General features: G+C 46.5%; 1 protein-coding gene across 3 annotated transcripts in view; it reads right to left on the bottom strand.

The window, feature by feature from the left end:
* DKK3 (dickkopf WNT signaling pathway inhibitor 3) overlaps positions 1 to 19,841 on the bottom strand; it is a 46,155-nt gene extending 26,314 nt beyond the window's left edge. Inside the window, exons 1-4 of one of the 3 annotated variants that reach the window (XM_063641991.1) lie at positions 19,509 to 19,841; positions 18,840 to 19,078; positions 12,706 to 12,843; positions 9,427 to 9,510 (exon numbers count right to left, since the gene is read on the bottom strand). In XM_063641991.1, the coding sequence (XP_063498061.1) occupies positions 9,427 to 9,510; positions 12,706 to 12,843; positions 18,840 to 19,052 (435 nt within the window). In that variant the 5' untranslated portion in view covers positions 19,053 to 19,078; positions 19,509 to 19,841. The remainder of the gene's footprint in view (positions 1 to 9,426; positions 9,511 to 12,705; positions 12,844 to 18,839; positions 19,079 to 19,508) is intronic. The other 2 variants (XM_055282414.2, XM_055282413.2) reach the window with 2 other exon arrangements.
* Positions 19,842 to 22,358: the final 2,517 nt, after the last annotated feature.

The following is a 22,358-nucleotide window of genomic DNA, read 5'->3' as shown; positions in this document are numbered from 1 at the left end:
CCCAAGGGTGCATTGACAAATGAACAAATGAATGGAGAAACAAAACATGGTATGAATATATGAATATATCTATGTATATACACACACCATGTATTATCATTCAGCCTTAAAAAGGAATGAGATTCTGATACCTGCTACAACATGGATGAACCCTGAGGACATTATACTAAGAGAAATTCACCAGTCACAAAAATACAAATACAGTATGATTCCACTCATAAGAGGTACCTTGAGTGGTCAGAATCATATAGACAGAAAGAAGAATGGAGGTTGCCAGGGATTGGAGGAGGTGGGCATTGTTTACTGGGTATAGCATCTCTGATTTGCAAGATGAGAAGAATTCTGGAGAATTCTTTTCTCCAGTATAATTAACCCTGCTGAATTATATGTGTAAACATTGTTAAGATGGTATTTTATATTATATACATTTTATCACAATTTTTGTATGTTCCATTAAGAACATGAGTCTTGGAAGTTTTGGAATCCACAAGACCTAAGTGTTTCATTTTATTTCTCTTTTTTAGTACTGGCTCAGCCACCTACAAGGTCTGTTTTATAATTTTCTCTGAGCCTCAGTTACTTCATCTGTAAAATGGGGTCAACTGGGTATCTGCCTTGTATCATTGTCATGTGGATCGTGTGAAGGACTGCAACTCAGATCCCTGGCACAGTGCCTGACTAAATAAGGGAATACTGGGACATGTTGTAGCCCTTGATGTTATTTTAAAAACAAAACAAAATGGACTCAATGAGTCTTTTGGAACGATGCCAACAGGTAAAGAAGGACAGGGCCACAAATTTGGCAGCCAGGATACAAAGACCCTATGGTGAAAGTTATCCAGGCTTGTCTGGAAGGATCCCCAGGTCCTGAGAGCAGTGGACAGCCACACACCTGCATGGAGGAGCTGTTGGGCCCCTGACATGCCCAGGCTACTCAGAGACCACAGAAATCAGCTTGTTCTGCAGCCGACACCATCAACCTAATGAGATTTCAAGTTCAATTACTGTCACTTATCTGTCCTGTCTACTGGCACCAAGCAAAAGCAGAGTGCTCCATTTCTAAGTAACAGTTTCCAGATTTCAAGGCCAGAAGCCAGGCTTTTTGCAGGGTACAGGCTTTGCAGCCCAAAGGGGCTCAAGCCTTCAGCTTCAGCAGGATTAAGCAAAGCCCCATCCCCACTAATGTCTGTCTTCCAAACCACATCTTCCTGGCTCTTTCTTCTAGGGATTGCATGAAGTCTCATTACAGTATACAGCACAGGACATGGTAAAGCACTGCAGATGCAGGATATGTTCCTAACTCAGTATGTATTCCTAACTCCTTGGCATGGCTCTCAAAGGCCTGCCTGATCTCATCCCTGTCTCTCCCCGGCTTCACCTGCTGCTCCCCCAAGCACATCTCCAGCTCTGGCACTCTAAATTGTTTAGTGTTCCTCCAACATATTCGTATTTCCACATGCCTCCTTGACTTTGAACAAGAAATACTTCTTCAAGGAATACCCTTCTTCCCCACAACTGAGAATTCCTAGACATCATTCGAAATACAGCTCAACTGCCACCTCTTCCAGGGAGCCTGTCAAGAAGCGTGAAGGGTCTAAGATTCTACTCTACTTGCAAGATGATACATGTTCCTGCCACAGTTTCATGGCTGCCAGCAGAAGACACAAGACTTCTGGGTCAGAGACAAAGGATATTATTTCAGCAACACAGAAACAGCGTAAGCCTCTTGTCTGTATCAGTTCTCCTTGCCTGCGTGTTCCACACTGCCACATGGAGGGGTCCAGATGGATGCTGCACATGCATTGGGTTTACATCACACCTAAGGGATCTCAAGCTCAGAGAACCCAAACCTTTGATAATGGACTGCAAGCAAACCTGCCCTCTGCCAAGGAGGGAGAGCTAGCTCTGTTTTTCAAGGCCACTGCCTAGAAAAGATGGCCTGGAACAAGAGATCAATTAGTGTCAGATATAGTTTGGATATTTGTCCTCTTTAAATCTCATGTTGAAATTTGATCTCTAGTGTTGGAGGTGGGACCTAGCAGAAGGTAGCTGGGTCATGGGGGCAGATCCCTTATGAGTGGCTTGGTGCTGTTCTCACTCTATTAGTTCCCATGTGTTCTGATTGTTAAAAAGAGGCTGGACATAGTGGCTCATGCCTATAGTCCCAGCACTTTGGGAGGCCGAGGTGGGAGGATCTCTTGGGGCCAGGAGTTCAAAACCAGCTTGGGCAATATAGTGAGACACTGTCTCTACAAAAACAAAAAATGGAAAAAAGCCTGGCACCTCTCTCTTTCTCTCTCTCTCTCTCTGTCTCTCTCTCTCCTCCCTCCCCCCACTTCCTCTCACAATGTGATGCCTGCTCATCTTCATCTTCTGCCATGAGTGGGGGCTTTCTGAAGCTGTCACCAGGTGCAGACACTGGTGCCATGCTCACACAGCCTGCAGAACGGCAAGCCAAATAAACCTCTTTTCTTTGTAAATTACCCAGGCTTGTGTACTACTTTATAGCAATGCAAATGGACTAAGAAGTGCCTTTACTTATAAAATGAGCAGAAACAAGAGACCCATAGAGAACTGTCTCCCAAGCAAGTCTTCCATGGCTACCTGGTTTTCCCCTGCACCATGCCCCCACAATGCCCTGTGCAACTTTTGCCTTTCAAAATTATGCATCCATATTGTAATGACTTGTTTATTTTTTTTGTCCACTACTAGCCTGGATGCTCTCTGATGTTAGAGACTGTCTTTTACACTTCTCTGCCAAAAACGTAGCAGGTACTCAAAGAATGTGCAAATAAATGAATGAATTAATACTGATAATTTTGATAGCCATGGTGGATTGGGCTACCAAAATAATCAAATCATAACAAATGCCTGCTATTTACTGACTTCTTATTCTTTATGTTCCAGGTATTGTATAATATTTTGACCTAGGTTATTTTATTTTATCTTCATGACAATACTATATGGAAAGTACTGTTACTAAGCCCATTTTACATATGGGAAAACTAAGGCTTAGAGCAGTTCAGGAACTTAATCAAAGGCACACAGCTAATAAGCAATAGAATTGCCATTTGAACTGGATCTGCCAGTGCCCGAGCTGTTAACCACCCCCTCTGAAGTGCTGCTTCTGTCAGCAGTCATCTAAACCTTGTTTGTATTGGCAGGGGTGGAGGCAGTAGCCTGCATGTCCCCACCACCCACCCCCTGTGACTCAGCCCATCAGCTGCCTCACATAGACATTGAACACTCAAATGTTCCTGCTAGGACTTCCCACCTCCCTAATCACCTCACACTGGAACAGATGGTATTTGCTCTTGGGCACAGCCTGGAATGCAAAACTGACCTTTCTCCCTGACAAAGAAAAGAAGGGATAAGATAAATTTGCGGACTCTACATTTGATACAACTTACAGTTCTCAAACAGCCATCCCCCTTGTTTATATTTCTTTGATCTAATAATCAAAGAAATATAAACAAGGTGCCATGCTCGTACAGCCTGCAGAACTGTAAGCCCAGTAAACCTTTTTTCTTTGTAAATTACCCAGGCTTGTGTACTCCTTTATAGCAATGCAAATGATCTTTATATTTCTTTGATCTAATAATCAAAGAAATATAAACAAAAAGAAGATATATTTTTTCTTTGCCTATCATATGATCACGCACTGTTAGCACCCACTGTAGGTGAGGGGTGGTGAAACACGGCCTCAGAAGTTGATGCTAAAAATAAAATGGGTATAGCCTTCCTAGAGGAAAATTTGTCAGTATCTCTCAAAATTTTAGATATGCATACCCTTTGACTTAGCAATTTAATTTCTAGCATTTACACTGAAAGTATTTGCAAAACCATTCAAAAATATAGAGAGATGTTTACACCAAAATTGTAAATTCACAAACTCTTTTTAAAATAAAGAAATCTATAAAGGAAAAGTCTCTGCAAGCTTAAAATCCTCTGGAAAGATCCACTAATGATTTAATATATGTTTTACCAGGATTTTTAATGCATACCTTTTTCTAAAACTAAGATACTTCATATACCATATATGTATATTTTATATACTTTAAATATTATATATACTGTTCTGCAATTTTTTTTCACTTAATGTTTGATTGAAGACAACTTTTCATACCATCTCCACAGTATTAAAGCCACAGTATTTTGATTTTAGATGTGGAATCACTTCTATTTAATGAATTCCTTCTTGGAAGATATTGAGGTTGAGGAGAGTACAACTTAATATACCAGGTAACAGCACAAAAAGAAATGGTTACCCCATAAAAATTGCTCACCTTCATCAACTTTATTTATTTGGGAATTATTTACCCATTTCTCAGAATGATACAGAGCTCTTCAATTTTCCTTATGTATCTTTTCCTACTGAATAATGCAAGAGGGCCTTATATTTAGCCATCAATCACAAAGTCAATGCAAAATATAAATCTCGAAAGACAAATGTACCCAACCTCTATGTGGTTATCAGATTATGGAGCCAAACATTCACTCAAGCCTTTGCTGTCAACCTCAGGACAATAAGTCTGTTTCTTTCTGCAGAAACCAGTTTGACACCTTGCCAACTTGGGGCCCCAACTTGGAACTTGTCAGTACCCAACCATCGCCTATTCCCCTGGTCGTTCATTATGACCTATCCTTCCCTTTGTCTGTATCCCCAATCCCCAACCTAGACATATATGACAGGCACGGTTAGGAACAGCAGCGAGATGAGTCAGCCTCATGGCCAGGAGCACAGAGCTTCTGGCAGAGCACATCACTCAGAGAGCGAGGCAGGCTGCTGCAGAACGAAACCAGCCCGAGGCTACAAACGTCAGAGGAAAGACGCCTGTGCCTGTGGAGACCTTACGCATTTCCCCTCAGTCTCATGCCATTCTTTTTTCCGTAAAGTTGCTGGGAACCAGCAAATTAGAACCCAGTTTTAATTACCCTTCAGTAATAACAAACCTCACACAAAGAGCTTTTATAAACCTTGCCACACTAGATTCTCACTCAGTCTTGTGAAAGGGGGATTATTAGCCCCATTTGATAGTTGAAGAAACCAAGTGACAAAGGGCAGAGCTTGTAAAAGTCACTGCAGGGCTCGAACCAAGGTCTGCATCTCACCTTCTTCAAACGTCTTCATTCTGCCTCAAAATGGACAGAAGGGAAGGGCTGCATTTCCTGGGACTCAGCCACCACCCCAGCCTCCCTGGACCTTGCAGGTCTCCCCAGGAGGCAGATCCTCTGGGAACTGATTGAGTCCCTCTAGAGGTGCAGAACCCTCCCCTGGTGCACTTCTGTTAAAATAATAAGCCCCCAGGGATTCCTCATCATGTTACCTTCTGACACTCCATTAAATGGATTGAGTCCAGCATCAAAAACCAGGGCGCAGGGAGAAAACAAAGCCAGCACCCCACTGTCCACTTTGGAGTGAATGAACAAGTTGGGGTCAGGGAAGAACTTGAGGCCTGAGGGAGAAAGGGCTTGTTCGACACGCTTTCCTCTCCCACTTTCTCACTTGGTCTGTCTGGGCTTAGAGGTGACGGGTGCTCACTGCTCCGTGGGAAAAGATGGCCACGGTTTAACATCCCATTCTCCCCAGGCTCCAACACACTTAACAGGCAAAGTATCCTCACAACAAGAGGTCTCAGACTTGTCGAGAACTCCATGGTCACTGTCCTCAGTCTGCTGTCCCAGTCAAAAAGCCACCACCAGCACTGGAACAAGGAAGTCGGTGGGTCGCTCAAATCTCTACAAGCTGGGTGCTTTTGGCAGGAAAATGCATCCACCTGTGGCCTCAGAAGTCTGTTGTTTGTTTGTTTCTAGAGACAGTGTATCGCTGTCACCCAGGCTGGAGTGCAGTGATGCAATCATAGCTCACTGCAGCCTCGACCTCCTGGGCTCAAGCGATCCTCCTGCCTTAGCCTCCTGAGTAGCTGGAACCACAAGCATGTGCCACCAGGCCCGGCTAATTTTTTTATTTTTTATTTTTTGTAGAGGGGTCTCAATTTCTTACCCCGGCTGGTCTTGCACTCCTGTCTTCAAGTGATCCTCCCACCTCAGCCTTCCAAAGTGCTGGGACTACAGGTGTGTGCCACTGTACCCAGCCTCTCAGAAGTCTTGGCCAGTATCTTGGAGTTGCTTGTACATGATTGAACTTATAGCTTCAAACTAGGTGTGTTCACTTAGATACAAACCAGCTCACTTTTTAACATCATATTCTAATGTAAAACCGGAAAGACAACACATGCAGGACATGCTAAGCCTTGTAGCTGCGAGTTGGATTTTAAAGAGGATGTGTGCCATCAAAAGGGTGCCTTGGCTAATTGGGCCAGACTCTTCCTATGTGAGGACACAGTTCCATAAATAAAAGTGTCCTATTAATGCACAATGGCTTGCCCATGCTCTAGCTTCTACATGCTGCTTTCCTCCTCACCCCCAGCACAAAAGCAGCACAGCATCAGTGCATCTGCCACTGACCTATGAAGTGGGGCAGGCAGCAAGTGCAGCTCAAAAGCCTCACAACAAAGACGTCAGACCACATCCCCATCAGCCGACGTGCTCAGGTGAAATAACAAGCTGTGGCGTCCTTTTCCCCTTTCACATTTGAGTGTAAAAACAGACCAGGGCCTTGCACATACTGCGTGCAATTTCTAGACAGGCGTATAGTGTTACTCTCTGTAACTTTCTGTGAGCCTCCTTGGGTTACCATACATATTAATACACATTCCAGCATTTGAAGAAAGGAAAGTATAGGGTGCGTGGTTGATTATTTTTAATTGAATTCATCTGGAAATTGTAAAGCCTGAAAATTTAGCTCCTGTGTATAGTATTTTAAGGTTTACACAGCATATGATTTGTCCTTTGCCATGGCAAATCTCCCTTTTCCATCTGAGAGAAAGTTTCTGCAGTGTGTAATGCGTTTCAGAGCCAACTGTAAAAACCATTAAATTGCAAAATGATAGAATGAGACAGTGGTGACAATGTACAGTCCCCTGCATTCCTTTGATAGTAAACTAGTCTTTATCGCTTTCTATTCAGAAAAAGAGCTCCGTGTCTCTGTAAAGACGATGCTGAAGCCCTAGATCAACTGTGTTAGGACGACGGTGAGCCCAGGAATAGGAAGGTGGTTGAATGAAAGAATTCTGTGGACATGGGAAACTAGATCTCACTTCCCTGACTCTGGGCAAGCCACTCCGACAATGAGTGCAGCTCTGTAGTAAGGCACACATGCCACATTCTCTGCCATATGACATCCCTCTCTCAGGTGGCTTGAAAAGTCTCCAATCTGTTCTCCAAAGCCCTCTGGGATCGTCCAGACACTGACCAGTCAAGCATCAGACGCCCCAGGTCTCCCTTCTAGTTAATCAAACAGGAATTTAGTCTCATATAGAAACCCAATATGCTCATATCCCGAGGGTCTGAGCAGGCATCAAGACAACCTTGGCGAGCCTCCAGCACGTGGGGTTCTTAGATCTACTGCTCCCTTCAACCTCCTGCATTCTCAGGACTGTCGTATATGGGGGTTCAGATTCTGCCCTGCACAAGGGGGCCAAGGTGTGTCCTCCATCATACAATGCCCACAGGAGACTGCGTGGGCAGGTGTGGAGATTCTGGGCCTCCCAGATGAGATCTGAAGCAGAGTACACAGGGGCACACAAGGCCATGCATGCTTGGGAAAAGTGACACACAGCACAAAAGTGCAGGCAACCGGTTTCTGCCCCAAGCATGTCCTCGGCATGTTCAAGATCTTGTCTCTTCCCCATCCCACTCTCAGAGTCTCAGTTCCCCTGACTAAAAGGCACCAACTTGACACAGTTGCCTCATTGAAGGGGTGGAGGGGGCAGCATGGGATGCACGTGTGGCAGCCTCATGTACACTTGGTCCTCCAGCAGGCACAGGTGTGCTCACAGGCACGGCTGCTGCCCTCCCCAGAGCACAGCTATACCATTGTGCAATGATAGATCAAGTTTTTTTTGACTTGAGAACAAAGGCTTTTTTCCTAATTCACAGCCCTGTGAGTACTGCTTCCCCTGCCCTTTTCATTCTACAACTCTGCTCAGGCCTCAATCCTTCATCAAACCCCAAACACAGCCTGAGATCTGGGACACTCTAAACCACTTCCCTCTAGGACCATGATCATATCCTATGGCTGGCTGGTTTTTGTTTTTCTTTCTTCTCTCTCTTCCCACCTTTGGAAGCTGGCCTCTCTTCCATCCCTGCCTTAGTTAATCTTGTCTTTGTTTGAGAGGCTTCTGTGCTGCCAGAGCTAGGAGAGATGATGGACATTGTTACCTCACTTGAAGATGGGGAAACTGAGGTGCCCTAGCTGGTAGGTGACAAAATGGGGCTTCTAGACTGCACAGCCAGTGCCCTTTCCACTTCACTGCACAGTTCCTCCCCCGACCCCCAGGCTTCCTTGAATGGTAGGTCACTACCATTGCACACAGCCAACTGGACCCCCAGCCTGCTGTAAATGTCGGCCAGCTCCTGGCATTTGAGCACTGTGCCAAAAACAAGGGAAAAAATCCATCAGCTACTAACCAAGACAACACCACCTTCCTAACTGTCATCCGTACACTGGTTCTCTTCCAGCCATCAGACCGAAAGAGGTGGAGAAAATCCTCAGTGCCCTGGGAAGGCTGAGGATGCATAAGCCATCTGGATACAGGGGGTGCTAGCTTCCTGCGGTCTTCATAAAAAAGGCACACTTTCCCTGCTGGCCACTCCTCAGCAGGCGTGTGCATCTGAAGCCAGCATATCTTTGGGAAGATGAAGTGCAGTTGAGCCACCTCTGGTCTGGGAGTTAGGAGACCAGTGACTTCAACCGGGTTATCCCCCGACCTGTTCCCAGGTTTTCTTTCTGTGAAATCATGCCCCTTCCAAATTTATGACTCTATAATTCTGTGAAATCCATTCTGCCTCTGGACTAAGCAACAGGCAACTAACAGAAGCAATCACAGGGGACCAGAGACTAGCCCTGGAATGGATGGACAGCCATTTTCCCTTTAGGCCATTGGGCTCTACATAAGGTGTTCTTGTTCTCAAACTGCCTGACCAGAGGTGGGATTACAAAAGGGGTAGCCATCCCAGAGGCTTTGGGGATTTCACCACCTGATACACCAGGTCTGTCACCAAAGTCCCAGTCAACATGTCTGGTACTTGCTTGTACACCTTTCAAAGCTGAGATGGGCCATGCAAATGACCACTCAATTTAATTTCTCTGTTGTTTCTGATGCCAAGTGCATGGAGGCGCAACCTGTTACTGGACTGCATCTGTCTGGTCAGAAATGTAGGAATTGAGGAATCTTGGTAGAAATGAGTCAGGAGACTCCACTCCCTCCTGCCCATGGTCTGCATCTGAGTCATTGTTGGCAAACTGAATGAAAATGAAAGTGAGCGTGTCGGGGTGCAAGTACAGGGGAAATGACAACTTACGTGGCTCCTTCTGCCTTCTTCATCTCCCACAGACGTGATAACTGTCTCTGAAAAGACCATTTGTCCAGTCTGGTTGTTGGTTATCTATAGTAAAACAGGTACAATGAAAGTAAAATAGAAGGAATTCTGGACAAATTCCACAAGCTGTTTTTGTGTTTTGTTTTCCATTTTCTGAAGCAGGAGCATCCAGTATAGGAGTCGAAATGCCCACCCCGCTTTCTTTCTGAGTTCCCCCAGCAGCTGTGAGATGGATGGCTTCCCCTGGGCACAGTGATAAGAGATGTTAACAGAGTCAGCCTCATAGGGTTGCTATGAGGAGGAAATGAGGCGATCCAGAGAAATCACTCCACACAGTGCCTGACAGCCAGCAAAATGCTCAAAGATGTCAGCTGTTTCTATCTTTCTTGGGGCTCATCACTTGAAACTCAATGTCAACTTTATTTTTGACAAATTACAAGTCTGGGTGTCTAGTTGAACATCTTTCATGAAAAGCAAGCAGGTTTTAGCTCTAGCAGCCCTACCTGATTCTAGTGAATGGTTCCATTTCATCAAGAAAGTGCTTAAGTACAATGAAAGGCTTGTTCCAATATTCCTCTATCTGTTATCTACCTCTGATTCTGTAACCAGGTGCAGGCATCTCAAAACTAAGTCTAACATAGAACACAGACTGTTCCTGCCCCATGAAAGGTCATGTCTAATGTTTGGTTTGGTGACGAAGGACAGAAAAGATGTTTGGTCACCTGGCCAGGATGGTGAAACCCCATCTCTACTAAAAATACAAAATTTAGCCACAGTGGCAAGTGCCTATAATCCCAGATACTCGGGAGGCTGAGGCAGGAGAATCACTTGAACCTGGGCTGCAGAGGTTGCAGTGAGCCGAAATCATGCCACTGCGCTACTCCAGCCTGGGCGATAGAGTGAGACTCCATCTCAAAAACAAACAAACAAACAGAAAGAAAGAAAAGAAAAGATACTGGCTCAGGAGCTAGGAGATGTGTGTTCTTTGAGCTCTGTCTCAGTCACCAATAACCATCTAGTACGTCACCTGGAACAAATCATATCTTTTCTCTGATTCAAAATTTTCTCACTTCTACATCATCTTTAAGGTCTCTGCCAGCTCTAATATCACAGGAATCTGCAGCCAGGACAAAGTGGAAACTCTTGTACTAATTTGCAGAAGGGAATCAAATTCTAGATCTGAGAAGGTAAGGACCACATCTTAATCGCCATGCTTTTTCATTTTTACCTAAATAATTCCTCTCCCCAAAAGAAATGATCTCTTCCTTTATGCCAGCTTTTTATAGAATTAACCAATGTCATATTTTTAAAACTTCTACAAGCCTATATGTATGGGTTGCATGACTTATTAGAACCTTTATTATAACAATTTGTATTTTTCTTAAATCTCCAGAAGAATATATGTTTTCCAAATATGTTTCACTACTACTGAGCTCTTCTTTTATGAAGCATTGCATTAAGACTAGTGTTTTTTGTTTGTTTGTTTGCTTGCTTGTCTTTTGACACAGAGTCTCGCTCTGTCACCCAGACTGGAGTGCAGTGGTGCGATGATCTCGGCTCACTGCAACCTCCGCCTCCTGGGTTCAAGTGATTCTCCTGCCTCAGTTTCCTACGGATTATAGGCACGTGACACCATGCCCAGCTAAGGCTAATTTTTTTTTTGTATTTTTATTAGAAATGGGGTTTCACCATGTTGGCCAGGCTGGTTTCGAACTCCTGACCTCAAGTGATCCTCCTGCCTCAGCCTCCCAAAGTGCTGGGATTACAGGCATGAGCCATCACGCCTGGCTGAAGATTAGTGTTCTATAAAACCCAGTTGAGAACTACTGCACTGTGTTGATGACATAATGATTCTAATAACAGTAATAATAAGAACACTGGTTTTTGCATTGCACTTTACAGTTTACAATGAGCTTTCACATACTTTAGGTCATTTGACCTGCACAATATTGTAATGTAGATGTTGATATCCTTATTTCATAAATGCAGTTAGTGAGAATCAGGACATTTAAGTAATTTTTCAAAAATCACACTCGTGACTGGTAGGACTCACACTCAGGTATTCTGACATTTACAAGAAGCAACTTTAAGAAGCAACCAAACCTCTTGGTTAATTATTGTCAGAAAGGATGGCTTGATATTGGTTTTGACAAGAATAAAACAATCACTTTGAAAACATTCTTCAGTCGCAGATAAGCAATGCCAAAGGATTAAGTTCTGCGGGTAAACTCATTCATTTACCTGGAGGATACACTCTGTAGCTGATCCATCTAACTGAGCCCATTACTATGCAGTGGGAGAAGTGCCACACGAAAGCTACTTTATAGTCAAGGCAACAGCACATAAAAATTGATCCCCTATGCTCTGTGGCACAGAAACACTATTGTTTCAACCAAGTAATTACCTGGGCACTTGAATAAAAGTGAGGCTCTTTTGTGAAAGCCACTGTGGCCTTGCATACAGGAGTTGAGATGAGCTGAGGGGGCAGGCTCCTTGACATTCACAACGGGATGCTAACAACGACCCTGAATATCTGCACAGCACACAGTCTTAGGCAGTTTGCTCTCAGAGTCTTGCCAAATCATGTCAGAGACGTTGCACACTGGGGCAAGCTAGTGATATGTTCCTCGAGATTTGCAGAGCTTTCTTCATCAGGTCAGAATGGGAATGAACCTGGTTGTTCTTCATGCATGATGTTAGACCAAGAGGCAGTCAGACAGGTGGTAGTTTGGGGAAAAATCTGCTATAGAATTTTGAATGCACAACCAGCAAACGAATGTTTAATTTTGTAGCAATAGAAGGTTTCTCTTTTGGAAATGGGGTATATCATATTTACATTCCTCCTAAAAAAAAGTGACGGTCAATTCACCATAACATGGTCTCTAGTTCAATCCCTACTGAGACATACATAAAAACCTATGAGATAGATCAATTCCACAAATTCAATGCTAGGAAAGGGTCTTTTTAGACATTCATTTGCTTTCTTTTTTTCAAATGATAATCCCTGGACATTCCTTTGCAACTGGACCGGCAGGAAGCCTAGGGTTAAATATATTGCTTAAATGCAAAAGCAGTTTAGGATCCTGATACATTGTCTCTCCACTTTAAACAGTGACATTACTCCTTCTGGTTTTCAATCTGTATTTTATGATTCTCAATTGTATTTTGGGCTTGTATATCACATATGAAAAAACAAAAAAACCTTAGTTCTCTGATGGGACTGGACGCTATAGAAAGGAGGAAGTGCTGGCCATGACTTACCTTGTGAATTTCTCGGTGCACATGGATGGTATTATTTCCAACCTTCGTGTCTGTATTGGTCTCATTGTGATAGCTGGGAGGTAAGTTTGCCAGGTTCACTTCTGATGACGCTTTAGCAGCAGCTTCTTCTGCCTCCATCTATTAAATCGATGAATTTAATGAGCAAAATTATTTTCTCTTGTTACAAATGAGAGTCTATTAGAAAAAAAATTCTCTTTTCCTCTTCTGCAATTACAAAGAATGATGATGATGATAGGTGCTATTGAGTACTCACTATGATAAGATATTATACTAAATGTTTTACATACATTACAGCACTGAAATTTCACAACCTCTCTGGGAGGTGGGTGTTAGTGTCCTCATATTACAAATAGGGAAACTGAGGCTCAGGAAGACTAGATAAATTCCCCAGGGTCCCAGAAAAGGGTGGAGCTTGGATTTGAACATGTTTCCATTAGATAGTCTTGCTCCCTGTAAAAACACTGTTGATGCCCTGCCCATCTCCTGGTGGCCTAATCTGGAGGTCACCTGCATCCAGTTCCCGTAAATGCCAACAACCAACTCTGTCTCTCTCTGAGGGCGTTCTCTGGTCACCAAAGTATGCTCAGTCTGCATAGGCCCCAAGTGCTAGGGAGTTAACATCCTAGCAATCAGAGGCAGGCTATGGAGGTAAACAGTCTAGCTTCTCCCTTCGCTAGACAATTCTAAAGCATGTAGAATCTACGTAGTCTCCCTCTGAGGCCCCCAGTGGGATGGAGCCCTAGATGCCCGCAGCAATAACCTGCTTGTTGATTGTCTTTCCTTTCTTTCATCACACTTTCCCACTTCCTGCTAGTGTTTTCTGGGAGCACATCCCAAATACACTATTTGCTCTTAAGTCCGTGTGGCAGGACCTGTTGGTGGTGGTGGTAGGGTCAGGGGATGGAGGGAACCTAAACTTATTCCCTGTAGGTAGGGCCACAGCGGTGTCTCCTTCCCCACCCTACCTCTTGGGGACCCTTGTAAGAAATCCTTGCAGAGGGACCCTTGTAGAGGGTCAGTTAACCAGTTCCCGGGGTCCACACCCCTTCTGGTCTTCTTGAACATATGTTCTTCTCTGGTGGCAGGTTTCTGTGGCCGCTGTCCTCAAATCCTCCAGGCTCATGATCCTCCATAACATCTATACCAGATATGTCAGTGACCTCATATCTGCACCCAACTTCCCCTTCCAGATTTATCACCCTGTCCTGGCCCCGATGAGTGGGCAGTTGACAATGTGACCTGTTCACAGCTGATGGGACCCAAAGGGAGGCCACATCATAGACTAATTGAGCCAATCAGATACTCTCTCTAGGAATTTCAAATGAGAGACACAAAGAGAAGTTCTACTTGATAGTTGGCAATTTTCCAACACTACTATTTTTGACTATGGGCTATTTTTATTTTTTTTTAAAAGAATGCTCAAAAAGTATTTTCCTATTTAAAAAAAATCACTGTCCTCTATCCCCTTAAGTACTAGATGAGCCCCTGCTTTAACCACCAGGTTTGCTGAGCTGAGGAGGATAAGAGGAAAGAATCCTCATGTCTCAATGCAACACAAAAACACTAAACTCAAAGTGTGAATAAAACCTGGTAGGCAGAAAGGCTCCACAAGGACTTAGTCAGTGGCCACAGTGCACACAGTGCTGTGCTGGATTCTGAGATGGCTGCTGAGATGTTTGAAACTTGATCACTGGCTTCATAACAATAATAATTCTAAGAATAGCCCCCACGTTTGGGGCATTGACTGTGTCTGAGTCGTTGCACCAGATGCCTTGAATATTCATAGCAACCTTATGGGGAAGCTGTGATTACAGAGTCTGGTCCAAAAGTTTAAAAAATTGAAATATCTGGATCCCTTCATGGACCCGCTGAATTGGGATTTCTAGAGATGAGACCCTGATAATACTGAGCTTCTCAGATGATTCTGAGGATTTCCCTCCCCTCCCTCTGATCCCCAGTTAAGAATCTCTGTTCCAGGCAATAGCGAACTACAGCAAGTTCCAGAAGGCTAGCGGGAAAATAATATAAAGAGTAGACCAGAAAGAGAGGGGAGTCAGGGAACTGACTAGAATTAGGTCTAGGAGATGGGAGCCACCTCTGGGTAGGGACCTTCTGGGTGGGAAAGACTCTAAGTCTAGAAGGATCAAGCCACTGAGAGATGGCCACTGGGTGAGTCAAGTCATTGCCTGCAGCATCCTCGGAGAGGAACACAGTGGAAAGTACCAGGATTCTGGAGTCAGACAAGGTGGGTTCAAGTCCTGGCTCTGCCACAAAGTAGCTGTATGACTTTGGGCAAGATACCAAATCCCACTAAACCTCAGCTTGCTCATTTGTAAAATAGGGATGTCCTACTTTGTTGAGTAGATGTAAGAATTAAGGACCATAAAGTAGATATAAGAATTAAGGCATAAAATACACTATCTGCCACACAGCAAAGATGAAATACACAGCTGTTTTTATCATGTTGCCCTTTAAGAAGTCAGTTTCAAAAGAAGCCAGTTTGTTTTGCCAGAGTTCTGAAGGGAATGGGTAGCTAGAAGCAGGAAGAGCAGACAGTTGATATCACGTGTTTGAAGAGCTTGCCAACAAAGGGAAGAAGAAATGGGGCTGAGATAGAAGACAGAGTGGGCAAGAAAACGACTTTTCTTAAAAGCAAGAGACCTTGCCCTCAGTTACCACTCTGGTTAGTGATAGAAAAAACGCAGCTGGGAAGAGAAGACTGAAGGTGCTGGAGAGGACCCACCCAGAAGAAGAGAATGTTTTAGTGTTTTTTAAATTCCCATCGGGATCAGTTTGGCTTTCAAATAATTGACAAGTTGCCAAACCTAGAATTTGCTCTGGGCTGAGCAGATAGTCTTTTTATAAAACTTTTCCCCCCAGCTCAGCCACTGGTTATTTCAACAGAATGAGCTAACGGTTCTTAAATGGCACCATGAACTAAAAGTATAGTTTACAATGGAAATTTCAACCGCAACTATTATTGCCACTAGCAAGAGAAACTTAAGTCTGAAGCAAAAGGAGCTGTTTCATAGAGGAGGAATGTGAATGCTATTAAAAATGGCACTTATAGTTGGTTAAATCTGTGTGTCTGCAAAAGGGTACATGTATAGTAGGAAAAATTGAAGAGATGAATCCAGGCTTGGAATTGGAGTTCTTGCTAGGAATAGGTGAGGCAGTAAGAACATTCTAAAACTAGTGAGTTACAGAACTGGCCATGAGGGGAGGAGAAACAGAGTGGTTATATCTTCAGAATACATTGATTGGTAGCATACAGAATAGTAGCACAGGAAAGCAGGAATATCCCAGATTGAAGGCATTTGAAGATTTGCTTCTCCCAATAATGACCATACAAGTAGAGCTGCTTTGTCCTTCCCCTTAAGAAACTTCAACAGCTTGAGTCAGCTGGAACATTGAAAATGCCAGGAAGTTACTTGAAAGCAGATTCATGATGCAACTATGTAAACAAATAATGCATCTGGCCCAGGTCCTTTTTGATTTTTCCCCTGAACAATGACTAAATACCAATTATCCTATGTCTATGAGATTTAAGGGGCATTCTGGCAGTCTCCACAAAAAGTTAATACTAGTAACCACAGTCTATAAACAATCTATTGTATTCTATTTTTGAAGATATCTAAAAGATACTTTTAATATTTTAAGATTAGTTTTTAATGGTTTAGGATATTTTAAAAGATAGATTTTATTGAGAATCTATCAGACTCTAGCAGTGTTTTGTTATCATTCATACTGCTACTATTAATATGATGATAATGATATCTATTACTTATTTACAACCAACCATCATGTCATCCTTACAGCCACCTCACAATGAAGCTACCTGTATTACACCTGTTTTACTTAACCTCATTTTAGGCAGTCAGCAGATGGCCTGCCCTAGAACCACAGGCACCACAAGCTCAATTTAATTTGAAGCTGCAGAGTTAAGAGACATTGGGGCCTATATGACTCCCTTCACCCTTTAATTGTTCCATGTCATGATAGTTTTGCAATCACAGGAAACAAAGATCACGGATCTTGGGCTCTTGACCTGAGCAGTGGATATTCAGGGACAGCTCCCAACTCACTGATTTGCTTTATTCGCATCATCTCATTTAATTCTCACCTTACCCTAAGAGGTGGACATTTCTCCACTTCAGACTCAGAATGCCACTGCCAGTAAGTGGCACAGCAGGGACTGGATGAGGGAAGATCAGTCCCCACTGCTTGTTCTCCTGCCACGGTGTTCAACCTCTCTCATCCTGTACCCACTGCCAGCGAGGACACCTCTGGGAAAGAGTGGGGTAGAAGTGACAGCCCACATCTCCTCTGGTGGCAAACTTCAACCCCCCAACCTACACGGAGCCACATCTAGAGGGAGGAAAGCTGGGGTCTTGGCAAAATCCAGTCTGGATAACGCCCATGGAGAAGACCCTGTCACTAGGTCCTGCAGGGCCCCACACTGCTCTGCTCAAGAAGAGACTGAGGAGGCCCTTGCTGCTCTCTCTCCTCCCTCAGCAGAAGCTAACGTCAGAGGACCACGCTGCAGACTTTCTGAACGGTGGTGGACACAAAAACATAGAGGTGACTTAGTCAGTCTTACTGAGAACCTGTGTGCAGGAGGGAAAGTCCTAGAACCTGGATAAGGAAAGCAGATGGCCTGCCCTAGAACCAGAGGCATCGCGAACTCCATTTAATTTGAAGCTGCAGAGTTAACAGACATTGGGGCCTATCTGAATCCCTTCACCCTTTAATTGTTCCATGTCATGATTGTTTTGCAATCACAGGAAACCGAAATATTATGGGTCTTGGGATCTGGGCCTGTCCAGTGGATATTCAAGGACAGCTGCCCAATTCACTGCCTCCCAAGCCAGTGCCCCCTTCACTGCAAACTCCACAGGCTAACTGTTGTGGAGTGGGAGGGGAAATAGCCCCAAACTACGAACGGCTGCGGGGAGAAAGCAACTTCTCCCTGGAGACAAGGGCCAGCAGTTAAGGCTTTGCCCAAGGGGGCTACCAAGCTGGAGACAGCAGGGATGTGAAGCCAGACCGGGGTGAACCAGCCTGGACATTGGTTTCCTGCTGACTCCTTCACTGGGATGGCTCTAGACACAGGCTACAGACAGATTGGGCCCAACAGTGCCCACGCCTACCCACCCCAGGCACCAGGGACAGCTCCCCGCACCTGGATGGAGAGGGCTGGGCCAGTGACATCTCCTGCCCAGGCAGCCCTGGGCATCCGTGGGTGACCATCGCAGAGGACAGAACAAGATGCCACCCACAGTGTTTAGACCTGCAGGTGATGGAGGGCAGAAGCTAGGCAAAGCTTTGCTAAGCTACTGTGGTATCTGATAATAGTTGCTAAATACTGCGCACCTATTACTTGCCAGGTGCCCACACATATGACATTTAGTTTTCACAGGAAACTGAGGTGCAGGATATTAAGTGATTTGCCCAATGTCACCCTGCTACTGAGTGGCAGAGGAGGACCTGAGCCCAGGACAAATGCGAAGCACTGTTGGATGGAGGGGGGATTGCCTTTCACATCCTCATCCGCCACTCATATGGTGCTGAGATTTAGGATTTCCATCTTCCCTCTCTGCCCCCACATTGCATGAGAAGCAAGACAGCCCAGACAGACTGCCAGCAAAGCTCAGGGCTCTTTGCCTGTTTGTCCCTGAATGGCATCCTAACAAGCTCAAAGCATAACGGACAAGCTAGAACTTGGCGATGCCTGGAGCTTGCCCCGGGTTTCTGTGAAACCACAGTGCTGGAATATCAGGGGCCCTGCAAACCTCCGCTGACAATAGGGAAGCCCAACGGCATGCCTGACGCCAACTGCAGGCAGGTGGTGGCCCCAGCTACCTAGGTAGGGTCCAGCTGCAGAGCCTCTCGGTGGACAGGCTCAGATCCAGACTTTCTGGCAAGGAGGAAAAACGAGGCGGGAGTCGGGATCACCCCGCGCTGCCTCCAGGCCACTCCGCATTTGCTGTCGGCCCTCCCCAGGCCCTGCGCGGGACCCGAGGTCCCTGGCCAGCGCTCTTCCATGCCTTCCCAGCCTTCGCTGCCCCCAGTCTGGCGCTTCCCAGAGCCCCGCGCCGCCAGGGCGCACCCACCTCTTCTACCGCGCTGCGCAATTTGTGCTGCGTGTCCTCCATCAGTTCCTCAACCTCGCGGAACATCTCGTTGAGGGTGGCCTCCTCCTGCGGGTAGCTGAGAGCCAGGCCGGGCTTGACTGGAGCCGAGGTCGCCGTCGGAGCGGGCGCGGGGGCCGTGGGGACCGCCGCCGCCAGCAGCAGGCACAGCAGGGTGGCCCCGAGCCGCTGCATCTCCGTTCTGCGCCCGCAGCCGCCGCCTGTGTGTCCCGGAACGCGATCAGAGGCGCGCAGACCACCCCCCTCGCCCGGCCCGCCGCCCCGCCCCGTTCCGCCCCGCCGCCCGCCCCTGGCGCCCCTCTTTCCCGCACCCGCCCGGAGACGGGAGGAAACTGAGGCCCCTGAAAACGCAGCTCCCCTACACCCGAAAAGACGCGACCCCACCCGCTCCAGCCCGAGCCCCGATCGCCCCAGGACCCCGTACCCCCATCCTCGAGCACAAGCTGAGCTCTGCTCCTCACCTGCGATGCTGGAGCCCTCGCCAGAGCAACCGAACCCGGATCCTCTACGCTAATAGCTCCCAAGCCCCAGCTCACCTAGACTCTGTCCCCGGTTCAAACCCTGACCCCTCCTCGACCAGGTCAGAGTGACCGACCCCTACTTCCACCCCAAGCCTCTCTCAGCCCCTACCTGGGGTCGACCGAGCGCAGGTCAGCCCCCTCGCCTTGGCGTCGGGTCCTACTCGAGAGCCCCGCCCCACATCCACCCAAGGGAGGCTGAGCTCTGCCGAGTCGTCGCCTCCCCCGCCGCCGCCCCTCACCCACCCCGACTGGACCGAGTTGCGCTGCGGGCTGGACTGGATCTGCTCGCTCCCGCCGGGAGGCCGCCGGGCTCCGGGTGCAGATGCGGGAGCGGCGCAGTAGGCGGGCCGCGGGTGCGGGAGCGCGGCGGGGTGCGGCAGCGCCGGTACCCAAAGGAGCCCGCAGTCCGCGCCCCGCCCGCCCACCAGACTCCCCCGAGCCCCGCCCGCCCACCAGGCCCACCCCGCCCCGCGGAGGGGCCGCAGCCCGGCCATTGGCCAGCCCGGATGCCGGCCACCTCACGCCCCACACCCTCCTCTTCTGCCTCCGCGACCAGCTCTACGGAAAGCAGCCATCTCTTTCACTGCCTCCCCCTGCACCCGCGGCATCCCAGGCCCCTGTCTTCTCTGGCCTCCAGGCTTGCAACAGCCCACCGAGGTTGAGAGTAGGGGGAATGTCCCTCAGCCCCACCTTGGTCTTTCCAAGCCAACCTCTGTCCTGTGAAATCCTCAGGAAAAATCCCAGCACCCCAGCCTGGCATTCAAGCCATCACCTCTGGCCTTAGTCTGCCATTGTTGACACCGTGCTCCAGCCAGGACAACGCACTTGCAGCTCCTGGAATGGGAGAACGTCATGAGAAAGTCAGCAAGCTCCTCAAGGTGGCATAGAGGAGTGGTCAGGACCAGACACCTGCAGCCAGCTCTGCTCCTTCCTACCTTCCCGCCATGGCCAAGTTACCAGATTTGTATGCGTCCCAGTTAGCCCTAATGTAAAACACTGACAAGCCCCAAAAACGTAATATGGAGTGGGCAGTGGAGAATCAGAGAAGTTAGACGATCAGGCCAAACAGCAGGTGAAGGCAGGGCTGGCCAGAGGTCCTGAGTGTAGCTGACTGCTCTCCAGCTTGAAGCCCCAAGACTGCCTTTCTCTGCAGCACTCCCCACATTACTGTTTACCGCCAAAACACAGCTTCCAGCCGCTTTCCCTTCTACTCTGGGCCTGTGGCAGGGCCCTCCTGAACTGCAAGGAAAGCCCCCTTCCCCGGCATCTCCTGCTCTGTCCCTTGAGCATCTGGCAGCCCTGGTTGAGAATTCATTAGCTTTCTGGGGGTGGCTGAGCCCGTCCAGGAACCTGGAGCTGCGTCTCCACATGCCCCAGCTTCTCACTTCGGGCAGAGTGGACATTAGGAAGAAACTAATGCCGAACTGGAGGGTGATGTGGGGGCATATTGTGGGGCCGAGCTAGGAAATGCAGTGCTGCGGGTTTACAGAGCGCATCATGCTTTTCCAGTCCTTCATGTTGCTGGCTTAAAGACCAGGAATTTCCCCAGATAAGATTGTCTTCTGCCTTACATCTTTTGCCATGCAGTCTGGAGGTCTTGACTTTCAGACTGAACCTAAAAATCTCTCTATATTGAACTGCCCCAAGTGTCAGGCAAAGTGACGCTTGTTTTCTTGTATGGAGTCTACATTTTGTATTCCCAAATGTAATAATTTATCAATAGTTCAATTATTAGGTTAAACTACAAACGAAAGAAAGGAAAGAAAGAAAGAGAGAAAGAGAGAGAGAAAGAAAGAGAGAGAGAAAGAGAGAGAGAGAAAGAAAGAAAGAGAAAGAAAGAAAAAGAAAGAAAGAGAAAGAAAGAAAGAGAGAGAGAGAAAGGGGGAGAGAAGAAACGGTAAGAAAATCTACAGGTCTCAAATATAAGTGGCCTTCCTGCCCAGCTCCATGCCAGTCCTTGCACCAGCCTGAGACATTCATGGGCTCGAAGGAAAAGCCCTGGGGCCAGCTGCAGAGATGAGCCCAAAACAGATCTGGACAGGGAGTGTCAGCTCCAAAGAACTCAGACTGGGGAGCCCAGTGGGGTCAGGGACTTGTTGGAGAAAGGGTCAGTCTGGATGGCCATTGTGAGGTGAGGGGCACAGCAGGCAGAGAGTGCAGAGCCATCCAGGACAATCATAGGTAGAGTAGAGAACATTCTACATTTCCACAATTCCCATTGTGTCACTGGCTAAGCTATGTATCCACTAGGAACAGTTGATTTTTTCTTTTAGGGCATTGGAAACACTTTCTGGAATTATTATTTAAAATTTTAGGTTCTCACATTTTCTCTATGAGGGAGCTACCAAGTCATAAACTGGGGACCCATTTCATGGTTGAGGAAATGGCAGCAAAGCGGATATAACTTGCTGAAAATTGCCTAGAAAGTGGCCACACAGCAATTTCACAATTAGCCGTCCACCCTCCAGAAACTCATGACCACGTGCAAAAGAAGACATGTACAAAGATGTTTACTGAGGCAGTATTTACAACGGCAAAAAATGTGGAAACTACTTGCCAGTGTTTTCCAGCAGGAGAATGGATAGACCGGGGCTTCTACAATAATAGAATACTGTACAGCAGGTAGAATAATGAATAATATTTATAGGCAGCAACATCACTAACTCTCAAAAATGTAATATGAGGTGGAAAAGGCAATTTGTGAAAAGACATATATGGGATACGATTTTCGCATATCTTAGAAAAACAGAATAGCATGCATTGTTTATGGATTCTCACATATAATAAAAATATAGAAATGTGCAGGCTGCCTCTAAGGTGGGAGGCAAGGAAGGGATGGAGAATGCCTTCAGCTGTATTCATAATATTTTATTTCTTCAAGAAGGGAGTGTACCAGCATGGAGGAATTCTGAAACAGAAGTGTCCAAATATTCACATCTGTTTAATCAATCATGATGAT

The sequence above is a fragment of the Symphalangus syndactylus genome, chromosome 6, assembly GCF_028878055.3.
Source record: "Symphalangus syndactylus isolate Jambi chromosome 6, NHGRI_mSymSyn1-v2.1_pri, whole genome shotgun sequence".
NCBI lineage: Eukaryota > Metazoa > Chordata > Mammalia > Primates > Hylobatidae > Symphalangus > Symphalangus syndactylus.
This window is presented reverse-complemented; position numbering and strand designations above follow the sequence as displayed.